This window comes from Notothenia rossii (assembly GCF_949606895.1).
Source record: "Notothenia rossii genome assembly, chromosome: 9".
Taxonomy (NCBI): Eukaryota; Metazoa; Chordata; class Actinopteri; order Perciformes; family Nototheniidae; genus Notothenia; species Notothenia rossii.
In genome coordinates, this window is record NC_136907.1 from 59,682,846 (window position 1) to 59,709,758 (window position 26,913).

Below are 26,913 nucleotides of genomic sequence, written 5' to 3' on the forward strand. Positions count from 1 at the left end.
GCACTTATTTGTAGGTGGAAAAACTGTAGTTTTCAATTCCATTGAAATCCCTGGAAAATATATCCTTCTTAAGTGTGTGTCGATATAAGAGTGTGTATATTCTGATTTCAGTTTTATCATTTTCCCCAACAATTTAGTTTACATAAATGTCCCTCCAGGAAATACCTACCACCCAGTGATTATATTTCACCGTTAACAAAATCAGCCAATGCTATATCTCTTGATGGATGTTTATTAAAGTGACATTTATTTGCATCAAAGAAGTACATTCGCAAATTCATGTAGTAAAATAATTCATAGAAAATCAAAGTTAAGAAAAATAGAATATATTTTTCATGGTCACAGTGAATATAATCTGACCTATTGCGGAAGAATCTGATGGCTTGGAAAGTGCTTCACAACTGAAAAGACATGATGGAGGTGTAACACATGCAGAACATGCATTCAGTACTGGCATCAGGATGAGGAACACACCTGGGATGGGAAGCTGCTGTTATTGTCCTTTGACAAATGGCTCATTCATGATCAGGTCCTGATTCATAAAAAATATCATTTACATTAACATTATCGGTTCTGGTGCTGTTGAAAACCAGGCAGTCATGCATTATTTTACCTTTCAGTTAAGGTCTCTACATCTCTGTTCAGAGGGTTACACTTACTGTACATATCTTACATGGAAGCTAGTTAATAAAGTGGTAATAAATACAGTATAATACTTTGTGCAAAGTAAGTTGCATCAAGAGTGAAGTTGGCTGACCTTACATGTGGTCCTTTGAGTAATGTGTTCTCCTACGGTACAGGTGTGTCCTTGAATGTTGCATTTGTCCACTGTTCTCCTTTCATAACATTACACTGGTACAGTGAACATCTATTAGCTCTTTGAGTTATCTGAATCAGTCAATTGTCTTGAGTCTCCTTTATCGGACTCATTGGAGGGGAGTTCCTCCAGGCTTGAGTTTAAGTCGCCCCTGCTGGGCTGAGCGTTAGCAGGTTGGGGCGGTGCTTGTGTCCCGTTCACACACACCACAGTCCCCTCTGATTTGCTGAAACTGAACAGCTTCCCAGGACTGAATGTCCTATTGGGGGACTGTGACCTCTCGGGGCCAGTGGAGGGCGAGGCCGAGGTCCCCGTGGAGCCCTGCGCCCCGGTGGCCACTGCAGGCTCTTTTTTCACCTCGGGCGACTTCAAGAACTTCAGAAACCCTGGGAGCTTGGCCTCTCCTCCCGTTGGGGACTGGGCTGGGGAGCGTGAGGTACCGGAGGAGAACTTCCCCTGGAGAGGGATGATCTGCTTCAGCTTCATCACGTTGTTGTTCCCCAGGAGAGAGCTGGGTCTCTTGGGTTTGTCCCCTGCCTTGCCCCCCGATGCCTTGTCATGGTGGTGCTGGTGCTGGGCGTCGGCCCTGTGCTCGCTCTCCTGCCGGGCCTCCGCCTGCTGCTCCGCCTGGCGCTGGAGCTCCTCCTCTCGCCGGCGTCTCAGCTGATGTTGGAAGTGCTGCTGGGCCTGCTGTTCATGCTTCTGATGAAGAGGTGTGTTAAAATGAAGACACAATAGGAAAAGGAGTCACAGGTAGGACAAGGAAGACACGGTGATAGAGACGATAACACTGCATGAGTGATGCTGAGAGTAAACTGCCATTTCTCATTTTGCATCTTCACTGTTGAAGAAGTTGTCATCCTATCCAGTAGAAGGCTCATATAAACAAGCCTGTTTACAATAAATGTGTATTTATAGCTTGACAAGACTTATCGGAGACACCATCAGGACAAGTGCTACTTATGTGATAATAATACAGACAAAAACATAGTTATTTCTCCTGGGAAGTCAGAAAGAGCTGCAACAATCAGACCAAGGAACACAAAGGGGTACGTTTGTAGAAATACGATTCCAGCAAGCCTTAGTTTGGCCGAAGGTCTTTCAAGCTATGACACAACCATACCTTGAAAGCTTCCCTTCGTCGGTACTCTAGCTTGGCCATCTCTTCTGCTACCCAGCCAGGGATATCAGGGATGGCAACATGGATGATGTACTTTAGGAGGATTGCAAAGTGCTGTAAACCACCGAGACCACAAAGGGACAGGCTCAACACACAGGTACATCAAGGAACATTCACATTATGTTTCTCAAGCCCTATTCGCACAGGTGCAGTTCTACCAGGGGACGTCTGTGTGCGGGTGCACCGCATTCACGCGGGATGTACTAAGTCAGAATATTACTTGGATTTACTGACATTATACCAAGGACACAATATCAAGGCTCTCTGCTTATAATAGAAATAACAATATTATTTTAATATTTATATTCTAAGTATTATGTTAAAGGCCTATTTCAGTTTTATAATAATTACCACATACCTCTTGCTCCGGTGCTATTGGGTCTCTATGCTTGATGTGTCCTCTTGATTACACACCAAAAATGCTGTCAAAACTTAATTTGTAATTTTATAATATTGTATTTAATAATATTAAATGATTGACCAGAAACCAAGGTCCAGATATACCAAGAGATTGAAATGAAAGACTACCTCCAAAATTATTTAAGCGGTCCCCCGATAACAGTAGTCTGGTGTGAATAGGGCTTTATTCTGTTTGTTTTATTTTCTTACATACCAAACATCACATCTCATACACATAACAAAACCTCTTGTGAGGTCAGATATATAAAATATTTTTACGGTTTTACAAAACCACAACAAAAAACAGCAGGCCATGCACATTTGTATTTATTGTGTAGTAATACAAAGTTTGCTACTGGGGAATAAAAGTACATTCTCTTAAAACGACCAACTTAGTATAGACAGTACAAGCAGAGTGCGTACCTCCAGTAATACGATGGAGATGATGGTCATCTCAGGACTCAACCAGGGGAACAGACGCTGCAGCTGTCCACACTGACCAATCAGGTAACAGTTCACTATAATAGCTATCAAGCCCATGGCCTCCATTGCAGTCTGATGTTGAGAGAAAGAGAAATGTGCACAGGCTATGAGATGCAGCCTGGAGGGCGTTTGTGACATTTACCCGGAGCGAAGCACACTGACCTGCCACTGTCCGATGTTCTCCACCCGCTGTCCAAAGGGCCTCTGCAGGCCGGTGCAGAGCTTCAGGGCGTCGCTGCGGATCTCGATGATGTTGTTGATAAGAGCACACATGGCCGCCAGTGGAAACGCAGAGGAGAAGAGCACCACGTAGCCAAACTGGATGAACATTTCTTGGTAGTCCAGAAGCGTGTCCTTGTTTGGTCAAACCACATAAAACAATGGTATTGTTTTCACCGGCAAATTCAAAATAGTTGTTTTTGTATGATAGAAGAAAAAATGAACATCAAAAGATCTACCTCATATGTCTGCATACAGCTCTCAATCTCAGCTTGAGTGAGAGTGACCGTTTTGGGTTCCTCTGGTGGATCGATCCATGACTTCTTATTCTCTTTCACCTCACTCACGTTATTTCTTCTCTGACAGAAAGACTGCAATTCCTTTGGAGAGGACATAGTAGCATAATCCTTGGTCTACAATATTTCTAGCAAGTGACAATAATGACAATTACATTTCTGCAGCTTTGGAATGGATAGTTTCATTTTCATCAGTCTACAAAGATGAATGACATCTAGGTCTCGAGATCTGATACAACTTAAGGAAGCCCTGCTATGCTAATCTTGTTTTCCACTTTTCTGCAGTGTGTTCTATAGGTTTTTGTGTATGTTATTGGTCTGCAAAGGAGTTTCTCTCCCACACACTCTTGGTCGTCTATGCCGTCAATTCCAAACGGCTGGTTCAAATAAATGATATAATAAGACTATCAACAAAGGATTATAATATACAAATATATCAAACTATACATTTTAACATATGGCTCCTACAATGCCCCTTTCACTAGTTAAACTACATGAAACAAGAGTTTGGATCATCTATCATTTTCGTTTATTTAAAATAGTGAAGGTGGCACGGCAATTTAGATAAAATTACAAAGAAATGGACAATGAATCCTTTACCAGCAAACTGAAAACAAAGAGGCCAATCATTTGTAATAATAAAAATATACCACATACCTGTGCCGGCGATTCCCAATCGCTGTCCTCATCACAGCTGTCAAACATACTGGGCGGATCCATCCCTTCCTCCACCATTGTGGGACTGTCCTCCAGGAAGCTGCGATTCACTGGCAGCGCTTCTGTCGTGACGTCCTGGTAGTCGACCTTCTCAGTGAAGCTGACTTTACGATTCTTCAGATTGCCGTCATTCATGTCCCACTCTTCTTCTGACAGCCTGAATCCAGCTTTCAGATCCCCTCTTCTCTTTTGCTCTGGGTTTCCGTTGGCCGTGTGACTGACAGGGATCCCACTCGAGCCCAGGAAGGAATAGGCTGTCATCGAGGCCTGGACCTTTCCCAGAGCCAGGCGGCCGTACTTCAGTACGATGGTTTGAAGGAGCTCCCACAACACCTTGGGGGTGAAAACGCCCAGCTTGTTTTGCTCGTAGAGATAAGGCTGGAGGACCTCTTTGATATTCTGTAGGAACTGGCGGAAGATCAGTAGAGTGGCAAGCATCTGTGAGCAGAAGGACAACCAAACCATTCCAAAGTTGATTAGCAAACACATAAAGATTTTCAGTCTGACTGAAGGTACAAACGCAGGTCACTGATCCCGGGACATCTACTGGCACATGAATTGACAATGAATCAACTCAAAATGTACTTCAGACATACAAGAGGACACATAGCTGTCCAATCATTGCTTTAAGGTGGGCTGAAATATTAGACTTTGGGCCCCAGTAGCTCCAGTTTAGGGACATATTGGCACTTTAAAACAAATATGTTATCTTATTGTCTGCGATATTTCCAACTGTTGTTATTACCTCCTTAAGTCGCTCCATGTCTTTGAGGTAGAATCCGATGTAGAAAAGGCTGAGATAGGAATTGATGAATTCAAACTGTTAAAAAAAAGAAAGAGGAAGTTAAACACCCACTGAATCGAGGTAAGTTCTAATTGTGCCACAAACAGAGGAGGATGCATGGCTTACAAAGACCATCTTGATGATGAGATTATTCTCATAGGCGCTCTGTAGTCTGTAGTTCTCTGAGTGAAAAACACAACGTGAAACATTTGTACAGCAAACAAGCTTTGGATATCATTTGGATATGCATACACAGGAACTTCATCGCTAAAAGACTCATGGGCAAACGTATCAATTTCAATGTATTTTCTTATAAAATATTTCCTTTTAAATATATCACAGAGATAACACTTCCACTGTTATGCCCAGACTGTCACTTTGTGTCTCTTACCCATGTCATTGAGCCATTTGGCAATCTTCTTGTACACTTCATCACAAATGGTCACAGTAATGGCCAGCAGTATCTTGGGAATAAATCTTGTGATACTGGGTAGTTCCTGAATCTCCATCACCACTTCCTGCGCGGTGCATTAGAAACATGATACATATTTAATAAGTGATATTCATCCATATCTACTCCCACAGCTATTTTTAAAAGGCTATGAATACAAACTGGCAAGAGGCCCCTTTGAATGTGCTTTGTTTAACCTGTTTGTAAAATAATGTGATGTTTTAGTATTGATTTCAATATGGCCTGGTTAAAATGCTCACAAGAGTTCTGTGTAGACAATATCATCCCCATATATCAGCCCCAGAAAGTATCTACTCCAATTCTTGTAATTTCTCGATATTGCTGTGTTATCTGTTCCAACCTGCAGTTCCAGGCAGAGGAGCATGGCGAGGAAGACGAAGCAGAGACAAAGGATGCAGATGGGCAGGCTGACCAGCCATCTGAACATCGCTCTCTTCCAGGGCGGATAGTAGAACTCCTCGCAGCCCGTTACTGGACTGCAGCGCTTCACGCCCTGCATATACAGCAGAGGAGGAGAAAACAAGAAAGCAGGAAAGGTATCAGACTCTTTTTTTTGTGTGACTGCATTAATCTACAGGAAGAATGGATTTGAAATGACTGTGCAAAATGTACAGCATAATAACGGCTTGCTTGTGTGATTGCATTTATATTTATGCTGTTGCGTGTCAGGTTAAAGAAATACTTGAAAACGACCCATTTCAGAATAATATATGTTATATTATTGAATTATCATTAGAAATGTGTTCATGGAGCTGGTGCATGGTGTAAGCTGTAAACAGTTTTAAAAAATACAATATTTGCTCTTGGATATAGTGGAGTATAAAATAGCAGGTTTACCAAAAATACCACAAAGTAGTTGTACAAAAAACCCCAATCACACATGAGCGATTGCTGTCTATCCTATCCACGTTCTTTTTATTCTTATCATTACATCACATCCTTCTGAATCAACATGGTGCTGTTGCCAGAAGTGTCTCCCTAAAAAGTTTTGAGCCCAACGTGGGGCTCGAACCCACGACCCTGAGATTAAGAGTCTCATGCTCTACCGACTGAGCTAGCCGGGCCTGTTTAACCCTTCACTCACATGTCTTTTTGTAGGGGCAGTCCCCCTCCCCCGGTATCTCTACTCATACCACACAACAGGAGGTGGGGTAAGGCGGGAAAGTAGGGCTGCCCCCCCTCTCCTCTGACAGCACGTGGGGAATGAAGACACTCTACTTGTAAACATGAGGATCACATTTCCTGGTATTGTCTGCGACTGAAAATTTGTGCAAGTGCTGTCAACCAATCAGACTGACACATTGCAAGGTTACCTTAGGATAGTGAGATAATATCTCTTTCTCAAAGAATGAGGAAGAACACTTGCGAGTACATTTGGGCAAATACAGCAGGAAGGAACAAAATGTTTTAGTAAACCACAACTAAACACACTCATGCTCTACCGACTGAGCTAGCCGGGCCTGTTTGCAAGGTTACCTTAGGATATTGAGATAATATCTCTTTCTCAAAGAATGAGGAAGAACGCTTGGGAGTACATTTTTGCAAATACAGCAGGAAGGAATAAAATGTTTTAGTAAACCACAACAAAACACACTCATGCTCTACCGACTGAGCTAGCCGGGCCTGTTTAACCCTTCACTCATACCCCTTTCACAGCAACGCGGTTCCAGGGCCGGTTCAGAGCTGGAGCTTGAAAAGCACCGGTTTTTCCTGTTCACACCGCCTCTAAGCTCCAGAATCCGGTTCGTTTCGAGCACCAAAAGGTTGTCCGTCTAGAAAGCAAGCTCTGCATACTTCACGCTTACGTCGGAGGGGAGCGAGATTAACCTGAGCTAACGGCAAATAAAAGTTGTAACAAGCAGTAGCGCTGAGCAAAGTGACTAGAACGCGACCACACACTTGTAAAAAAAGAACACACTTTATAAAGTTAGGCAACACTAACTAGGCTTAGTGAGATTCTGTTTATTTGTACCTTACTTTGACCATCCGTTCGCTGTTGATCATTGTGGAGAGCAGGCAGACGTTTTGTTTTGTATTATAGCAGCTATCGGATGGAATCAATACATGGGCTGCACAGGTTTTCATGTCCGACTATCACAAGTAGAATCATAATGAAAAATACGCCGGTAAAATGTGCCTGTAGAAAACGGCTTACGCCACAATAGGATACAACCCAGTCTCACGGCATTTTGTGTTATAGTCACGACATTTAATCTATTGATTCGTGTTCACCAACACGATTTTCCCCTTTTTTTCATGTCACACAGAACGATTTTAAAAGCAATGTAAAGTTGCAAGAAAAAGTATGTGAACCCTTTGAATCTACCTGGATTTCTGCATAAATTGTCCATAAAATGTGTTCTGATCTTCATCTAAGTCACAACAATAGACAAACACAGTCTGCTTAAGCTAAAACAACACAAACAATTATATGTTTTTATGTTTTTATTGAACACACCATGTAAACATTCACAGTGCAGGGTGGAAAAAGTATGTAAACCCTTGGATTTAATAACTGGTTGACCCTCCTTTGGCAGCAATAACATCAACCAAACGTTTCCTATAGTTGCATATCAGACCTGCACAACGGTCAGGAGGAATTTTGGACCATTCCTCTTTACAAAACTGTTTCAGTTCAGCAATATTCTTGGGATGTCTGGTGTGAATCGCTCTCTTGAGGTCATGCCACAGCATCTCAATTGGGTTGAGGTCAGGACTCTGACTGGGCCACTCCAGAAGGCGTATTTTCTTCTGTTGAAGCCATTCTGTTGTTGATTTACTTTTGTGCTTTGGGTCGTTGTCCTGTTGCGTCACCCATCTTCTGTTGAGCTTCAATTGGTGGACAGATGGCCTTAAGTTCTCCAGCAAAATGTCTCGATAAACTTGAGAATTCATTTTTCCGTCGATGATGGCAATCTGTCCAGGCCCTGAGGCAGCAAAGCAGCCCCAAACCATGATGCTCCCTCCACCATACTTCACAGTTGGGATGAGGTTTTGATGTTGGTGTGCTGTGCCTTTTTTTCTCCACACATAGCGTTGTGTGTTCCTTCCAAACAACTCAACTTTGGTTTCATCTGTCCACCGAATATTTTGCCAGTAGTGCTGTGGAACATCCAGGAGCTCTTTTGCAAACTTCAAACGTGCAGCAATGTTTTTTCTGGACAGCAGTGGCTTCCTCCATTTTATGACCAACTTATGCAGAAATCCAGGTAATTCCAAAGGGTTCACATGTTTTTATTTTAAAGCGTATAATGTCGGACACTACACTACCCATAATCCCCAGCTATCGTTTAGGACTACTGTCCCCGTGATTATTCTTCAAGCTCTGGGATTGGATGTTGGAGTGGCAGTGCGCCAAGGTTACGCCGAGCGTCAAACAGCTGTTTGAAATGCAACAAAACCACGCCAGACTATCCAAAACTGGAATCAAACACCCCCCCAGAACTACACATGCTGGCTATTGTGTTTCGCAAAATGTTCTGTGGGACGTCTCTACTGAACGTTTTCATTTTCCCCACAATTAGAAGTTGCCAGTATTAAACACATTGGTTTTATCAAATATAAAACATATAATTAATAAATGGGTGAAAATGGCTTGTGTCCATAATGCGCAGCATTAATATATACCCACATGACAGCTCATTGTTACTTTGTAATTCTACTCCACTACAATTCAGAGGTTAACCTGGTATTTTTACTCCACTACATTTATTTGAGTTACTTTGCAGATTCTGATTAATGATGTGAAATATAAACAACCCTTAAAGCAGACTTTAGTTACACCTGAGTAAAATTCAGGGAAGGTGATTGTCAAGTGCCAACAATCAGGAGAGATATTTGGTGCTTGAGAAGACTACACATTTATCTGCAATTGACATGAATGGAAACGAGTAATAAAGTATATTCATTACTCGTTATTCTCTACTAATAGTTAATTAAAGACTGTATTATGGCTATTTTGCTAATCCCTTTCAAGATTTCAAGATTTTCTAAGGTTTATTGACATATCATATACACAACTATGGTGTAGTTATGCAATGAATGAAAAACTTGGGTCGCTGAGGTTCCTCAATAGTGCATTACAAGACATCTATCAATATGTGTATACCTCCACTATTAAACTGCATATTCTGCACATGTCTTATACTATCTACATACATAAGAGTATAATTCATATGTATAATATCAGTTAAAATAAGTGCTTCAACATAGTTAACATTGCAGGAAAGCAATATATTATACGTTAAGTACTTTATCAGGCTTAATATTTATCTTTTGATACCCCCAAAGCTTTTTTCTTATTTAAAAGAAGACATTAACCTAAAGTATTATTTAATGTTTAAATAAAGGTTAATTCGTTTTTCTGTTTTGCACATCCTCCTATTAATATCTTTGTACATCCTGCACTAAACTGTTTTATTGTAGAGATCACTTATAGTATCTTCTTGATTTTTTATATTCTATATTCTATATTTCTATCATTGACTTTCTACTTTCCCCCTATGAAAGTATGTACTCTTAATATTTTTTTCATCAAATATAACACATAAAAACAATAATTCAATAACGTGCTTTAACCACTAGGCGGTGCACACAAGGTACACACAGCCATAATAACTTTGCATTATTAGTGTAAGACACTTATGTATGTACAACATCTGAAGATGTGCAGTTTTATTCATGTTTTCACATAATTTTACAGCATATTGCTATATTATTTCAGACTCAGTATTTACATTCTTGTATTCAAAGAAAATCAGTAATATCTTTAAAAACTACAAGTCCTTTTACATCAGCTGTGCACCGTTATGGTGTATATATATATGTTATATATATATATATATATATATATATATATTTCTTCCAGTTTTTCCAAAGGTCTTCTCATCAGGGCTCTATAAATAAAGAACTACGGCAGATCTGTAATATGTAATACAGCCGAACCGAGTATTACAATGTCGTTATGTGATGACTTTCAAAGAAAAAGCAAGAACACTCAGAATAAAGTATTATTTTCTTTATAAAAAAAAGTTTTTCGGATTTCATATCGCATTAACACCATATCCCTACATGCATTGCGGCTAAAACATCCAATCAGCGAGCTTAAACCATAGCTGAGGATCTTGGGTAATCAGTTCAGTGGCTGTGTATCTCAATGATGCTCGAAATGTCCCTTATAGACCTACGTCTCTTTCAGGTTATTTTTATTTTGAAATTCAGTTCCTGAAGAACGCCAAAAAAGCCAGAGATTATGGAATTAAACAAATAAATAAAAAAAAGGATACTTGTGTGTTATTGGTGAGTAAATAACAGTGTGTTATTTAGAAAAGAATAACAAATTAGAAGGAAAAAAAGATTTTAAAAAATACAGATTTCAGTATTCTGAGGCTCTGAGCCCCATTTCTTTTCCTCACAGATGACAAAAAAAGTCTGACATTATACGATTTAAAAGAAAAACAATAATCGTGCCTTGATATTGAGTAAGAACATGTTTTTATGAACCCCACAGCTTCCGGTCTTCCAAGACACGAACGGACAAATAGACGTGCTGCTCGCACGAAACATACTACCAATATAAATACAGTTGCTTTTAAAATAGTTCTGTGTGACACGAAAAAAAAAGGGGGAAATCGTGTTGGTGAACACGAATCAATAGATTAAATGTCGTGACTATAACACGAAATGCCATGAGACTGGGTTGTAGGATAGCAACAAGTAGTCAAGTTATAGTCAGTTTAGCTTCGGTTGCTATGCTAACATCACCCATTTTATACCAGAGAAACTTTCATAACAGCGTTGTGATGCCAAACAGCATCAATTCAGACTGACACAAATTCACTTATGGGGAATTGGGGCTATGTATTAGCTGCTTGTGTGACAGTCGGACAGTGAATACTTTACAGCGGCCGCTGCTGTGAGTTAACGGGAGAATAAACTCCTGTGGAAGAGCAGCCAGAACTGCTGCAGTCGGTAAATGCCGCTGTAACACATTAATAAACAATGAACCAAGGCACTCTGGAGAAAAGTACAAGGTTGGAGAAGTCATTATTTAATTTAATCTGGCTTCGTATGATTAAAAGCAACACGATCATCGACCCGACGCAGTCCCCCATTGTTGTTGTAGTTAGCACTGTTGGGGAGAAAATCAGTGACGTCATGACGCAGCAGCGGCAGCACCAGTCGGGCTCTGAGCTGTGTGAACAGAGCGGGAGCTGAACCGAAGAACCGGTTCTGAACCAGAAAAGCTCTAGCACGGAGCTAGAACGGGAAAAGCCTTGGTGTGAAAGGGGTATCTCATGTCTTTTTGTAGGGGTCCAACAGTCCCCCTCCCCCGGTATCTCTATTCATTCACACAACAGGAGGTGGGGTAAGGCGGGAAAGTGTGGCTGAATGAAGACTTGTAAACATGAGGATCACATTTCCTGGTATTGTCTGCGACTGAAAAGTGCTGTCAATCAATCAGACTGACACATTGCAAGGTTACCTTAGGATAGTGAGATAATATCTCTTTCTCAAAGAATGAGGAAGAACACTTGGGAGCACATTTGGGCAAATACAGCAGGAAGGAATAAAAATGTTTTAGTAAGCCAAAACTAAACACACTCATGCTCTACCGACTGAGCTAGCCGGGCCTGTTTGCAAGGTTACCTTAGGATAGTGAGATAATATCTCTTTATCAAAGAATGAGGAAGAACGCTTGGGAGTAAATTTGGGCAAATACAGCAGGAAGGAATAAAATGTTTTAGTAAACCACAACAAAACACGCTCATGCTCAAACTTCAATAACAGTCCTCACCCTGAACTGCGGCCTGGGCTCCTCCAGAGACTCGGCGGGGGTGTCCAGGGTGCCCCACCTGTAGGCAAGCTCCGCCTCTCTCCTCTTCCAGCGCTCCAGGAACAACGTCGCCCACACAACATTGAATAGGGCAAAAACCACACAGCAGATATCCTGACTGGTCTGTGAATGAGCATGAGGGAATCAAAAGACACTTATATTACCTTTCAGAGTGTGATTACAACAAGTAGTGTCAGTACTTTGTTTTGTTGGTGCAGGAACTGTGTGCGGTTTCAACGTACAATGTGCTTATTTTCTCGACAAAGCAGGCAGAGGTAAACTATCAAATGTGTGGGGACAAACCAAATAGACTCAGTAGATAGTGATATGCCTAGCATAACGATGAAAGCATCAGTACACAAGAGTGATTTTCAGTCATGTTGTTTCAAGTCTTGTATAACAAATCTTATTATAGAATAGGTTTCGAGTACCTGGTCGGCCTCCGCAAGTATCCAGAGCAGAAAGCCGATGACGGCAGGGTAAAGCATGGAGTTAGTGTAGAAACCCAGCCAGGCAAAATACATGCCGATCTTCACTCCAAAGTAGTCACAGATATCATCTACAAAGCAGACGAAGATGTAAACAGCTATTTTTGAGAATCATTACGTCTCAAACAAATACAATAGGAACGACCTCATACGAAAGAATTACTGTATTAGATTTGACTATTTATTAACAGTCAGGCCTGCTGGTACAAAGGTGTTTTCACAATAAAATGTTAATATTTCCCACCCAGAGGCTGCCTTTCACACACAGCCTGGACCCAAGACGTCATCAGCTGGTTGAGGATCCTCTGCTCATGGAGAGGAAACATTTGATGGATCACCCCCCGAGCCACCAGCTCTGGAACTAAAGAGGACACATCATGAAACATTGAATTCAGAACATATGGACACATTTTACTTTGCATATAAATATTGATAACAAATGACAGATGCTATTCAGATACAGAAAAGACACATAAGTTAATCTTACTGATTGGCTGTCCCTCCAGGAAGTGAATGTTGTGGAGCAACTCCCCCTGTTTCGCTCGCAGATTGTCCAGCCAATACTTTATGATGCCCTGACGCTCCTGAAGAAAAACAATAGTTATTGGGTTTAAGAAAAAAATAAGGCATATTATTTAGACACATAGATTGTTCCTGAAGATAACAGCAGGACAGAAAAACACCCATAGTAAATGTTTGAGCAATACATTTATTTAGTAATTAAACATTTATATTCTAACTGTTTTTGTTGTTAAATTAACCATTATATTTGAATTATGTTTGTTAATTAAGGTAATACTTTATGCCTTCATTTTGAAGGTGGTTTTGGGCACCTAGTGATAATGTATTTATAGGAGACAAGTGGTGGTGGAATTGGCGCACCAGAATGAACACATATTTTTTTACAAGGTTAAAACAAAGGAAAGCTACAGTTGAAATCATTGTTCTAAATATCTTGGATTATTGGAATAATTTTTCATGCATAATAAATGCACGAAAATGATATTCTTCCCTGGTCTTCAAATATTTCCTGCGCAATATTTGCTTGGTGGTGCACAAGCGGCATCTTAATTTTGAGATACATTTTCAGTTGTATTTCTTTATTTCGCTGCTACAGTAACAATAAGTATACAAACTGAACATTAAGCTCACATTGCCCACAGAGTTTTTAACCTCTCACCTGTGAGGTGAAAAAGCAGAGCTCACTCTCTATGTTCTCATAGATATTGTCTTCCTCACAGGAAAAGCGCCGCATCCCGCCACCAAACTGTGGTTTGACGGCCTTGTACATGCCCATCTGCTCGGCTCCCCGCAGTAAGCTGAGGGTGAGGAGAGAGGGGTAATGATCAGCAGGATTAAACCTGATGGAGCACTCACACTATGTGGAGCTGGACTGCAGATGTTTGACGGATTAAGGGTATGCAAACAACAGACTGTAACACACACAATCACACAAACTCTCACAACTGTGACTGAGTGATAATTCTCAGTGTGTTTTTTTGTTAATTTTCTGAAGCCTGCTCAAAGAAGCCATTTGCGTAGATGAAACAGTTGATAACCCATTTTCAGGTGTGTGCACTAAATATGAAGCTAGGTATGTAAGTCAATTAGCTTAGTTTAGCATAGAAACTGGAAACAGAGTGAAACAGCTACCCTGTCCATGTCCAAAAAATAACAATGGCGGTTTAATAAGGATAATAACAGGCAACAGCTTTATTCAATATGTTGAACTATTCGTTTTCCTTTAACAGAGGCATTTAAAACCAAAACTAAAAAGACAAATATGATCACATTCTGTATTACCTTTGTTCAAAACATACATAAATGCAAACACATATGGCCGACTGATCCTAATTAACATAATGAATTCCCTTCAATATGCAGTTAAATACGAAGTGAAAAGTTTTAGGATAACCGAACAAACAAAAGACAGGAGTACAAGTGCCCACATGTACGTGCATGCACTCACACACACGCTCACACAGTCTGAGTGTGAGTTTTGGAGTCTTACTTCTCAAACGTTGTCGTGATGAAGAAGGCATTTGCCTGGGTGTGTTTGTGCTGCCGGACCTGAATGCTTACTTGTGGGATTCCTAAACGGATCTGATTCAGGAGCCACAGCAGAGTGTGGTCATCTATTGTATCTGGAGAGAGAGGAGAAAGTTAGTTTAAGTTTCAAAGTGGATCTGAGCATCAATTTAAATATTTAAAAACAGCAGGGTTGTTTTGTTTTACTCTAGTTCTTTACATGTTTTCAGACATGTTTGCCAAAGGCAGGAGGGGATGAGAAAGGCTGAACCAGACTAATCGTTCACCGCCCAGACAGAAGGGCGTAGAAGCAGTGGGCTGGTGGTGTTAGTTAAAGGTCACTCCGACTAAATCTCTCTCTAGATATATCACAAACATATTTTCTATAGGTTGAGAAGACGGTATGTATTAAATTAAATCAACATGGAACCAGTAATCACTAACTTTGTTTCCCCCGGCCCCTTATTGGAGAACACCCAGCTAGTAACCTAGCAAACAAGCTTCAGCTTGCGGCAATCAGAAACTCATGTATCTTCGAATCTACTTACAAATTAATATGGGGAAGTGTCAGTTCAACCGTATTTGGTTGGAAAACATCTAATTTAGCGCTTGGTTGAAAACAGTGGAGGGGAACGTGTTTGAAGCCCGCCGCACCATTTGCAAAAGAAATAAGCGTTTGTTTTGCTAATGTAGCGTTAGCTAGTGGAGCGTTAGCTAGTGCAGCAGCTCCCGCAACAACATCGCGGGACCTCCGGGCGACGTTTGGGTCTACGTCAACCCTAAAAGCGGAGGTGCTGTAGACGCTAAATACCGTAGCTAAACACCAATCATACAACAGCAACGATGAAATAGTGTAGCCAATTTAATTTAAGGGGTAATTTCTCAAAATGTTCCCTGTGTGGTTTATTCACCATTACAATAGCCCCACCTAAAATAATTTCCACCAGCCGCCACTGGTACCTGGCAACAAGGTATAGATGAGAGTAACAAATGCGTCACTTCCGGGCAAAAATAGCGGCTCCGCCCACTTTTGGGGGAAAACAATGCTGTCAGTTGAACGGCGGTCAATAGAAATTCTGAAGTTTCTGCCAATCCGATCAGAAATGTAAGAAAACCGGAGATTTTTGGATCTTCAAAGAGCTCGATTCCAATGGCCAGACAGGCAAACAATTGCATTAAGCCATTAGAAATAGACGATCGGGCTCGATATATGGTTAAATATAGCAGTAGGCTATTGATTTTCATAGATGACAGTAACATCTACGTCACTTTACGGCCCCGCCCACTTTTGGGGGAAACCACGGCTGTCATTTGAATGGCGATCGAGTCTGAAGCCACAGAGATCTTCTGTTACTGTCCTTTCTTCTTAGAGGAAGTACAGAAACACGTAACTCTGGATTTTTTTAAATGTTTGAGGTGCAATAAACGACACAGCAGCTTTTTGGCATGATAAAACTATTATGTTCCGCCTCACTCGTGAGAGTAACAGCTGGAGAGATTACAGCCTCGCCTACTGATTTTAGTTTAACCATATATTAAGACCGATTGTCGATTACCAATGATCGAATGTAATTGTTTGCCTGACTGGCCATCGTAATCGAGCTCTTTGAAGATCCAAAAATCTACGGTTTTCAAAAAAAAATTATCGGATGGGGAAAAACTTCAGAATTTGTATTGACCGCCATTCAGCTGACAGCGTTGTTTTTCCCCAAAAGTGGGCGGGGCCGTAATTTTTGCACGGAAGTGACGTAGGTGTTACTCTCATCTATAGAGAGGCGAAGTCCCGCCCATCTACTTCCGACCCATGGGACCCCGGAAGCGGAAAATTATACATTGACGTCAATGGAGAGAGAAAAGTCATCTTTCGATCCCGTTTGAATTGTGCCACGAATGACACATATGATGTTTGTCAAATTAAAAGAACATTTTGCAAGTCAAAAAAATAAAAATGTGTTGTAAAACTGTGAAGTTACAATTTTTTTTGTGTGAAACCGCTCAGTGAACTACAGGTCTCTGGTCTCGCACAATACTCGTCACCATCACAAAGATGGCTGTCACGTTAGTAAATTTCACCTGTTTCTTTCAGAATGAGGCGAAAAAGTATAAAACGAGGTGAAAATCACTACAAGTCTGGGCATGTTGAGAGCTGTACATACACGAAAGGGAGCGGTTCTGTAAGAGCCAGCATGCGGGACCGGCTTTACAAGGTTTCAGTGAGTAATATGAGTGCAATGTTTAAGGTTAATGTCAGCTAGCTAACAAGGTACACTAACGTGTTTTGTTTTAGCAACTAGTTTTCTCCTTAAGAACTTTGTGGTGTCTGTGTATGCTGTGGATAACATTAGTGTTCACAAGAACAAGATACACTCCCGTGTTTTGTTTTAGTTGCTCTTCAGATTGAAGCGGCCAGTTCTATATCGACTATGTGATCTCCTTTTTACATCTCGTTGTGTCATTTGAGTTTATTTGCTGTGTGTAGATTCAAGGATTTTGGTTATCTTGTCCAGGGATGCAAACTTGTCACCTTTCGGCGAAATTCTCCGTTTTGAATCCAAAATAGGTCGTTTTTGTGATTCCTGTAGATCTGCAATAAAAGTATTTTTGGGGTATGGGAGGGGGTCTGGGACCCGGATTAATGTGCGGCCGCGAGCTTTTTTTTATATATTATAATGAAGCGCGAGCTGTGTGCTCGAGTCTTCCTGCCTGTCGGCTCTGCTCATGATGTATAATAAGCCTCTGCTGCTCGGCGATGATGGTCTAGCTTCAGCAGCTACATTACCTACGGTGCGTTCGTTAATATTAACTGTGCGTCCGGAGTCACTGTGGCACAGACTGGACCGCTGGTGAACAGCTGTTAGAACGGGCCGTTCAGGTGTTCACAGTAGAGCTCCCTGTCGGAGCGGCAGAGCGTGATGTGCACTGAAAAGTTTTTTTTTCCCGTCCCAATATTATCGTTGAGCTAGCCAACTAGCATACATTGTCACTATCTGCTAACGTTAGCTTTAGCCTTCGTTTTCTAATCGTTTTTTTCATAGGCTATAAACAGAGGTGGTATAAGTATATATCTTGTAATTGATTACAAGTAGAAGTACTCAGTTCTTGTACTTGAGTAAAAGTAGAAGTACCAGAGTGTAGGAATACTCTGTTACAGTAAAAGTCCTGCATTCCAAATGTTCCTCAAGTAAAAGTAGAAAAGTATTATTATCAAAATATAGTGAAAGTAGCGACAGTAAAAGTAGTCATTTTGCAGATTGGTCCATTTCAGAATAATATGATATGTTTTATAATGACTGATCATTAAAGTGTTATCAAAGCTGGTAAAGGTGCAGCTAGTTTGAATGACTTTGTATACTGCAGGCAGGGTAGCTTTTGGATTTACTCCAGGTGGAACTAAAGTCTGATTTGACACTTGATTATATTTCACATCATTCATCCACATCTGTAAAGTAACTAAAGGTATTACATACATGTAGTGGAGTAAAAGTAGACCATTTACCTCTGAACTGTAGTGGAGTAGAAGTACAAAGTAGCCAAACATTGAAATACTTAAGTAAAGTACAAGTATCTCAAAATTGTGCCCAAGTATAGTACTTGTTGAGTTTATGAACTTAGTTACTTTACACCAGTGGCTATAAAGATAGAAAGACTAAGCCTTGCACAGAGGCATGAAAATACATTTTCAAAATGCTCAACAGTGCTGCCAAAATTATAAACTGACTGCTACACAATTAAAATAAATGTTTTTTATATATTTCTATTAGATGTGACTCTATGGCGTTTCTGTTAATATTAACACTGCTGCTTTAGTTGTTCTGACTGCTAAAATCCTCTGTTATTCCTCATTTTAAAGCCGATATTCTGTGGGGTCAGGGGGCTCGGATCCTTGTCACCTTTTTCATACCTGATGAGTTTGCATCCCTGTTGTCAATTTGTTTGGTTATCTAGGCACAGCTGTGTGTGACTCCCTCTGGTACACTGGTATGTGTTTTCCTAATGTAGAGAGCATTGATTAATTAATAAACTACACACTGACTCTAGATCCTGACCAAATCCTTATTTTTTGATCAAATGTTTTTCAAAAAAATGTATTGTATATTATATAACAGCTGCACATCACAGACCGGAGTCTCTGCTACTGTGGACCACGAAGGAGGGGATCATCATCCCCATCCCCATCCCCAAAGACCCTGCATGGCATGGTAATCTCCTCCTCCTGGAACAATTCTACACCCAGCATATGCTCCCTGTGTTGGCCAGTAGAGAGGAGGACATTTAAATAAACATACTCTTAACACCCTCGGACTCTGCGTTGTGTTTCGTATGTGTGATGGGGTGTTATGCAGAGGGGAGGAAAACAGGACACAGCAGATTGGGATTGTGGTGGAGATGCTGAGCAGTTATTTAATTGTTGCGTGTAATTATTATTATACTGCGTGCTTCTTAGTTATTCCATCTTTTGCTGTAACATGGATCTGTATGTAACTATATTTACTTTTTATCTACCACACTTCCTTCTACATCATACACCATCATTATACATGATGGTGTATATAGGATATATATTTATTTGTATACATATCTTTAATTGTATAATTTAATTTTTCGTATTTGGGATTTCTCTTTTGTCCACTCAAATACACTTGGCCCTTTCTCTTTTCCATGTGGAAAATGGCAGCTGCATATTCTGCTTTTCTCATCTGCTCCCTGTCTGCTCATCTACGATGAGAAAATTATATAATGAATTACTAATAATCATTTAAACCTACTATTACCAATATTTCACAAATTCTTCATGTAAACTTAAGAGTACAGCTGTATGTTGAGTATGTCAACTTTGCTTGGTTCATCTTACTGGGGGGCAGCTACATGGATGTCGGTGCAGTCCACAATAATTTTGCAGCTGAAGGCAGAATGAATTTATTATTGACTCAGAATGAAGCACAACTTCATGTCATACAATACATTGACTTTATTTGTAATTGTGTAAAAAAATATGAATATTGATTAGCAAGCAGGACCTGCAGGAACAGAGAATGGTGATGGATGGAGCTGGGAAGAGAGAAGAATAAAGAAAACAGATCAACTTTATTATCGGATATTAAAAATTCAATTTCAAAACAAGTTGCCGCTCCTACAGTTTTCTAGTATGTAAAGATGATTTCACATGACCTATGCAAAATATCACACTCAATACATGTGTGTCTCTGAGGGGTGCATTGTGCCTTTGATGTATATAAATAATATACCATAACCAAATACTATTACGTACAGTGGAAATCAGGTTGCCAGAGCAGGTCAGACCAGTGTGCATGTTCCTCAGGGTCTCAGCAGTTACAGGTGAGGTAAAGAAAATAAAAGAGAAAAAGGTCAGTAACAACACTTTAAAGTAACAACACTGAATAATTATCTCTTTTAATAATTTTCTCTCAGTAATCACTCAACTACTGTCTTTCCAACAAACAGATTGACTCACTCTCACTATCATCACAATGAAACACGTCCAGAAGAATGTCATGCAAAGCTGCCTGCCTTCCTTCCTTCGACTCTCCCTGAACTGCCTGATCTTTTAATGGTCAATGTTAACCATTTGTGCAGATAGCATTAAGTAGAAAAGATCGCTGATACTAATGTGGCTTTAGCCTACCTCCCGCCCCCTTAGCACCTGGTGGAGGGGGCGATAGGCTACTCTTCAAATGTTTCACAAAATACTTACCATCATGACTACTCTTACTGTTTAACATTTTGGTTTACTTCATGTTAAGGCTAATACAAATGACAAGGCTAAGTAATGTAATATAATGCTAACTAACATGCTCGCTACTAGCTAGGTAGCTAACTTGACTATGTTCCATGCAAAACATGTATATTACCTGATATGTTTGGTCCGACGACTCCTGGTCCTTTCATCAGACGGGAAGCGATAGAACGAGCAAGTGGTATGATCTCTTTTGTGATTAAAACCTCGTACAAAGCACACAGGCATCTTGTAAAAGTGAATTTATTGGAGCAATCTCTTATATTTATTGGAGGGAATAAATCAGTCTTCTTCTTCCTCTTTGCTTTGCGAGTCACAACCAGTCTTGGAGCATTATCGCCTATGACATCACTTACGCGACCCAGAATGCATTTGGGATTTGTAGTCTTTCTAGTTCCGTATTATTCATAGTCTTATATTTCAGCATTTTTACGACAAACTGTGACTTTTTTTGCATGGAAATGATTGTTTAAGACTGACAAACATCATATGTGTCATTCGTGGCACAATTCAAACGGGATCAAAAGATAACTTTTCTCTCTCCATTGACTTCAATGTATAATTTTCCGCTTCCGGGGTCCCATGGAGGCTCCCGGAAGGGGAGGGACTTCGCCTCTCTATAAGAGCAATAAACTGTGCTAGAATCTGAAACACGTATCCGCAATCAAGCGTTGTCCTTTCCCACTTCCACGTAGCCCCATGAACGTAGCATAGTATTGGCTTGGTTTTTGCGATAAGAATCAGAATACCTTTATTAGTCCCACAGGAAATACATTTACATTGTTACAGCAGACAAGAGCCAAAGACAGCTTAATGTTACCTAAAGTATGCATAAAAGTATTAAATATAAAAAAAAGACATTATATATATTTTTAAAGTTACACATTTTACATAATACACACCCTGTGACAGTTCTGCGGATTTAGCAGCCAGGTAGCCTATATATTGCACAGTTTTTAACGGCATATATATATTGCACATACTGCAAATATTGCACATAGTTGGTATTTATCAACAATAGGTGTTATAGTCTGTGTTGTTTTGTGCGGGGTCTACTAGGGGCTGTGGTGGTTGTATAGTCTGACCGCTGCAGGAAGGAAGGACCTGCGTTATCTCTCCGTGAGACAGCGGGGGATGTGCGTCAGGTCCGCCAGAACAACCTGCTGGCTCGTTGCGGATACATAATTTCACATTCTAGCACAGTTTATTGGTACTTGATTGTTGCCAACTACGATGTTCAACAGCTCGCTTAACGGAACTTTGATGCTGATCTCAGTTTTGTAACATCCATGAAGGCAACATGACAGAGGGAGGCCTGTCACTCAGGATGCCAAACTACTCTTTGGTAAGCCCCGCCCCCCCAAGCAACATCAGGGTCAAAAGTTTGAAAGCGAAAAAAAAAGATCTGAAAGCGAAAAAAAAGATCTGAAAGTGAAAAACGATCTGAAGGTCAAAAGCAATGTGAAGCCTGAAAAAACAAGTTTTGAAACTGAAAAAATAATTGTTTTGAATCTGAAAACGAAAAATCTGCAACTGAAAAAAATAAGGATTCAAATGTCAAAATATGTATAAAAGTGAAATCTGAAAATAAATATTTTATTCCAAAAAATTGCTGAACTGAATCAAAAATAATATTCAACCTGAAAAATAATTTCAAATACTTATTTTTATTTTGAATACATCATTGTATTTTTCAAAGTTCAGGATAAAAACTTGAACTTTCAAATAAATTGTATTTTTTTGAATGATCAAAACTTATGACCCTGAAATAGCTCCATAAGACGGGCTATAACCTTGACTACTTCCAGAAGTTTCTGCCATCTGTAGCCAGCATATTATGTTTCAATTAAGCTACTTTGATCACCCTGAAACTATTTGATACCTAAAAATGAAAACACTGGTCATTAAAAGGAACATGACGGATATTTATATTTGTATATGGGCTGAACGTTAGCTAACAGCACTTTGCTTGATGTTTAGCTTTGTAACTATTTCTTATTCATAATCACAAAAACCTAGAATGGAATTTAGTCTACTTTCTAAGGAAGTAAGTATAAATACATAGTTTGTATGAAAGCAATGCAAGCAGTTGAAGAAAAAAAAGGGTCGGCTGGTATGGACAAATATAATAACTCTGTGGAATAAAATGGGGTTTCTAGTATAAACATCTCAATAAGAGCTGTTGGATTTTTGGTCTAGTTTTGCATTTGATTTTTTAAAGCGTGGATGGTGTTCTTTTTACGCTTGCACCAGTATTTACTGCAAACACCAGAGCTATTGGTAATCACCTTTTTTTGACAGACAGACGCAACATAAAAGATAGAACGTATTGTGTGCATTTCTTCAGTCTGATTCAAACAGCAGTTAGTTGGATGAAATGCCTCCAATTGTATCTGCCAACAAAAGCAGATTTCTTAAATTATACAGCAGCAAGGGGCTGGTTCTAAAGAAACAGCTACAGTAATCCAAATCTAATTATCCCCAGAGAGCATTTAAAGTCATGCCTCTGAGTGGCTGGCTGACCACCAAAAACATGTTTGAATGAGGATGTGCTGTCCTCCCTTCAGTGCGTGATTCATCGCAGGACAAACAAAGAGGTCAGGCTGGATCTTACTGTACCTGGAAATGTCATCAGGATATCACAGTTCTCGGTGGGCACCATCTTCAGCCAAGACTTACGGGACATAATATAGTGCCTGGCCTGCAGAAGATGCTTGCCAAACAATTTATCTAAAAGGAAAAGAAAGGCAGCAGGGGTTAATAATGTTTAAAATGGTAACAGAGAATTAATATTAAAGAGGGTTAGACAGAGTGTGTTGGAGAGAAATTTGACAGACAGATGGTGATATTTTGTCAGTAGGTTGATAGAGGACACAGATGACAGGTTGGTCATTATTATCGTTCTGCCTCTCATCCCTGATGTTGTGAAAACTCATCTCTTTCGACTCCACTTCGAGCGATAGAATTACTAACAAAGAACTTATATACTAATAAAGGACTGGCTTATCTATAGCCAGTTGAGTAGCACTTGAAATGTTTGGCTCTATGAAACCTAATGTACTTATATGATTCTGTTTTCTTCAAGGTTGTATCTTCCTGGTTGAATGTACTTACTGTAAGTCGCTTTGGATAAAAGCGTCAGCTAAATGCAATGTAATGTAATGTTGTTTATTCATCATGTTTTCCTATTGTATTTGCTGTCATGGAAACTTTAGGGGATAAGAAAGAAAGTACAAACAGGTCCACGATAAATGTTTAGCCAGCGGGAAGGGTGTTGCATTTGTAATAAGACTTTGAGCAAACGCTGCTAAAAAAAAGAGGATCTGTAAACTGGCTGCTGTGTAAATAGCCATTAACAAACTGGCTTTTCAAGTCTATCTCCAATACTATTACATTTGAAAGCAAAGCGGCAGGCCTTCGCAGGAGTGCTATCCAACAATGCAAGTTCTGAAGTCATCATTTTTACCGCTTCTTCTCCTTTTATACAACATTTCTCGCTCTTGAGTCGCACTCTCTGTCTCCCACAGACAGAATAGACCCAGGAACTGACCAATCTCTTAATTGTCCCTGATTTGCCTCGACACTCTCTCAAAATGTGTCTGCGATCGGGATTTCACATTCTCCAGCCTAACTACATTATCGCATTACTTACTTTCAGCACGTCTCCTCCTTCTTGTAGATATATCTGACATGCAAACTTCTCTGCCAGACAGCAGCACAGAATCCATTCACAGCAACATAACCATAGATAATGGATGATTGAATATTCATTTGCAGAAGATATACTACAATCTGGTTTTTTCTTTCTTCGTGTAATCATTTGTGGTAAGCTCAATAGACTGGGCTTACATCTTTGAAGCTTCTTACTTGGACTGAGCAATACATTATTAAGTTATGGTGATTATCACCTTAAATTGCATCATGTTTTTTCTTTTTTAATATCCTAATTGATTGTGATTCAAAGGCAAGCTATTTCTACTCAAGACCTCTCCCATAATTACTTCCTAAATGAAGTCCAACACTTTGAACATCAGCTATGCAGCTTGACATATATTACGCTATAAATAAACACAATAAATATTAATCTTGGATATAGATTTTCATATATACTGTATATATATTGAAAGATATGGATTTTTGAAAGTGTATATTTTTTTCTTAGTTGAAGTTGATAATAAATTGCACTCATGGATTTACCAACATTATACATTTGTTGCTGTTAGCTAATATTTATAATTCTAAATAAATGAATATGAACTGAAAAAAAGTATTTGTCTCTTACCCATCATTCTGCAATCAGCAGAGAACTAGCATGCAAATGACTGCACCAATGTATACAAAAAAATATGTTAAAAATCTAATATTTTAAGCTTGATACAAGGTCATATAACACACCTGGTGCATTTAACTTCATGTCTTGCAGTTGGCAGAACAGCACAAGTTTTATCACAGAAAAAAAGGTTTTGTTTAACGATTCTAATATCTTTCTTATATATTTCCTACGTAATATGTTTCAGGCTCACAGATTTGGGGTGTATCATTTTTAATCTGCGGCGATCCCAGCATGCAATACACAAAAAGCAGGTAGGCGGCCTAGATAGGGTCCATATCAGACAGACCATTACATATAGACCTGGGGAGGCTACACTGTCTTGGGAATAAACTGGAGTGGAGCATGCAAACTCTCATAGCCAGTTTTTAAACACTTCCATTTACACCTCTAAACGACTGCTAAACATCTAGGGCGAAGCATACAGTTCCAACAAATACTGTTAAATCAGATGTAAAACATGACTTTTAAGTGTAATCATAATGTTTATATCATATTTTAAAGCCAGTGTCACCAATCATGATCCATGTGTTGATGATACACATGTTTGAGATGTTGCCCAAAGGTTTAAAATAGTTGGCGTGAAGTCAAGAAGCCCATTAAAGCAGTACCCGCAATGACATTGCCCAGGAAAAGATTATCAAGGTTAGTCATACAGTATAGTTTCTCCTCTTTGTATTACAAGTAGATGGGCATAGGCCTACAATTCATAATTTCAGGGGCCCATGGAAAGTGCCATTGGTAAATTGAGAGGTCCCACTTAAGTAACATAAATCCCTGTCGAACGTTGTAAAGTTGTTTTTAATTAAAATTGCAGTGCTGCCAAACCTCCAAATGCAATTCCACAAACAACCATAACAGTTATTTGCTTACTCACCACCACTGAATGTTTCTCCTTTGAATGGCTCAAGTGTTCAGCACCTGAGCCAAAACACACACAGCTGACAGACATCTGAGCCTGCAACACAATATTTACTCTCTTTAGAGTAGTGTGTTACTGCCCGTCGGGACATGCACCTCTGCATATGACTCCCGCACCTGTGGACCACTAAAGCCTGACTATTCCCGGGCCTGTCTCAATCGGAATGCGCACTATGTATCGGAAAAAGGAAAGGCACCGACATCAAAACCCAATCACTGACGATTGACGTTTAGTCTCATGTGATCATTCAGTTAAGTGTATTAGGCATCAGTGACTGCACCATATTGCCCCAACACAGCAGCTTAATCTATTTTATCCCCATCTTTTCCCCCAAAATCAACACAAATACCCATCTGCCTCAGATCTTCACGGCATAGGCTACTTGCTGGACATTTATTTCTTGTTTTTCCTATGACACTCACTGAGCACCCCGGATGGTGATAAGGCCGTTCTCTGCTGCTGGTTGTTGGTCCTGTCCTGCTGCTCGGCTGGCACCGTCCTCTCCATCCTCTCCCTTGCCCTGTAGCTGTCGTCGATGTGAGCGGTGCTGCTACTGTTTACAGTAGCGTCGGTATCAGCTGCTTCGTCGTTCACCGCTTGCATGGTATAGTGCACAAACACTGAGGTGCTGGAAAACCGCACTGCACGGAGCACTCTGTTTTGTATTGCATGGTCGTTGCATGTGAAGGGAACCCTTAGTGTGTTTGATAAATGAGGAGGAGGATGAGGAGGAGGAACATTATCATGGCATCTACACGCTCACCAGTTGGAATCGTGACCGAGTGGTGACGACATAGTTGAGGGGAACACCGCACTCGCTCGCACTCGCTCACTTTCCTCCAGAGAAAGTGCCGTGCTTTTCCCCCCATTTTTTCAATAAATTCATATCTACTGCTGTTTGCGCACAGTTTCCCTTTCCAAAAATATGTTGATTGCATACAAAAAAAAAATATCAGGTCGGGAGATTAGACTGTGAAGTTCCAATGCTCTCTCTACCTTCCCTCCCCGTCTCCTGCACAACGGTGCAGACATCGGCAGTCAATTCAGACAGACAGCAGCACCTCCCACCTTAAAGTCCCATGTTATGTCGGCTTTTCTTGGCTTGTCTGAAGGTAAGTGGAGATGAAGAAATTACTTAACTGCCAGTGCCTCGAGTTTACAGCTAATTAGCCAAAAGGCAAAAACAAA

At 40.2% G+C, this 26,913-nt stretch overlaps 1 protein-coding gene and 1 long non-coding RNA gene across 3 annotated transcripts; both read right to left on the bottom strand.

Annotated features, from left to right (window-relative positions):
* Positions 1-216: 216 nt before the first annotated feature.
* LOC307018318 (anoctamin-8-like) lies at positions 217-26,477 on the bottom strand. 2 transcript variants are annotated; one of them, XM_079648515.1, is made up of 18 exons: positions 26,148-26,477; positions 23,093-23,203; positions 14,702-14,834; positions 13,871-14,009; positions 13,178-13,274; positions 12,935-13,051; positions 12,634-12,761; positions 12,164-12,325; positions 5,708-5,860; positions 5,287-5,413; positions 5,022-5,077; positions 4,857-4,931; positions 4,052-4,549; positions 3,338-3,478; positions 3,042-3,233; positions 2,820-2,951; positions 1,941-2,051; positions 217-1,516 (listed from the first exon to the last, which is right to left on the bottom strand). In XM_079648515.1, exons 1-18 carry the CDS (start codon positions 26,326-26,328, stop codon positions 872-874), a joined length of 3,198 nt encoding a protein of 1,065 aa, XP_079504641.1. In that variant the 5' UTR covers positions 26,329-26,477; the 3' UTR covers positions 217-871. The 2 variants fall into 2 exon arrangements, with proteins under 2 accessions (XP_079504641.1, XP_079504640.1); XM_079648514.1 differs by having other exon boundaries at positions 217-1,519.
* On the bottom strand, positions 19,668-21,037 carry LOC307018320. Its single transcript, XR_013802411.1, has 2 exons — positions 19,988-21,037; positions 19,668-19,767 (listed from the first exon to the last, which is right to left on the bottom strand). It is a non-coding gene; the product is annotated as an uncharacterized lncRNA (long non-coding RNA).
* Positions 26,478-26,913: the final 436 nt, after the last annotated feature.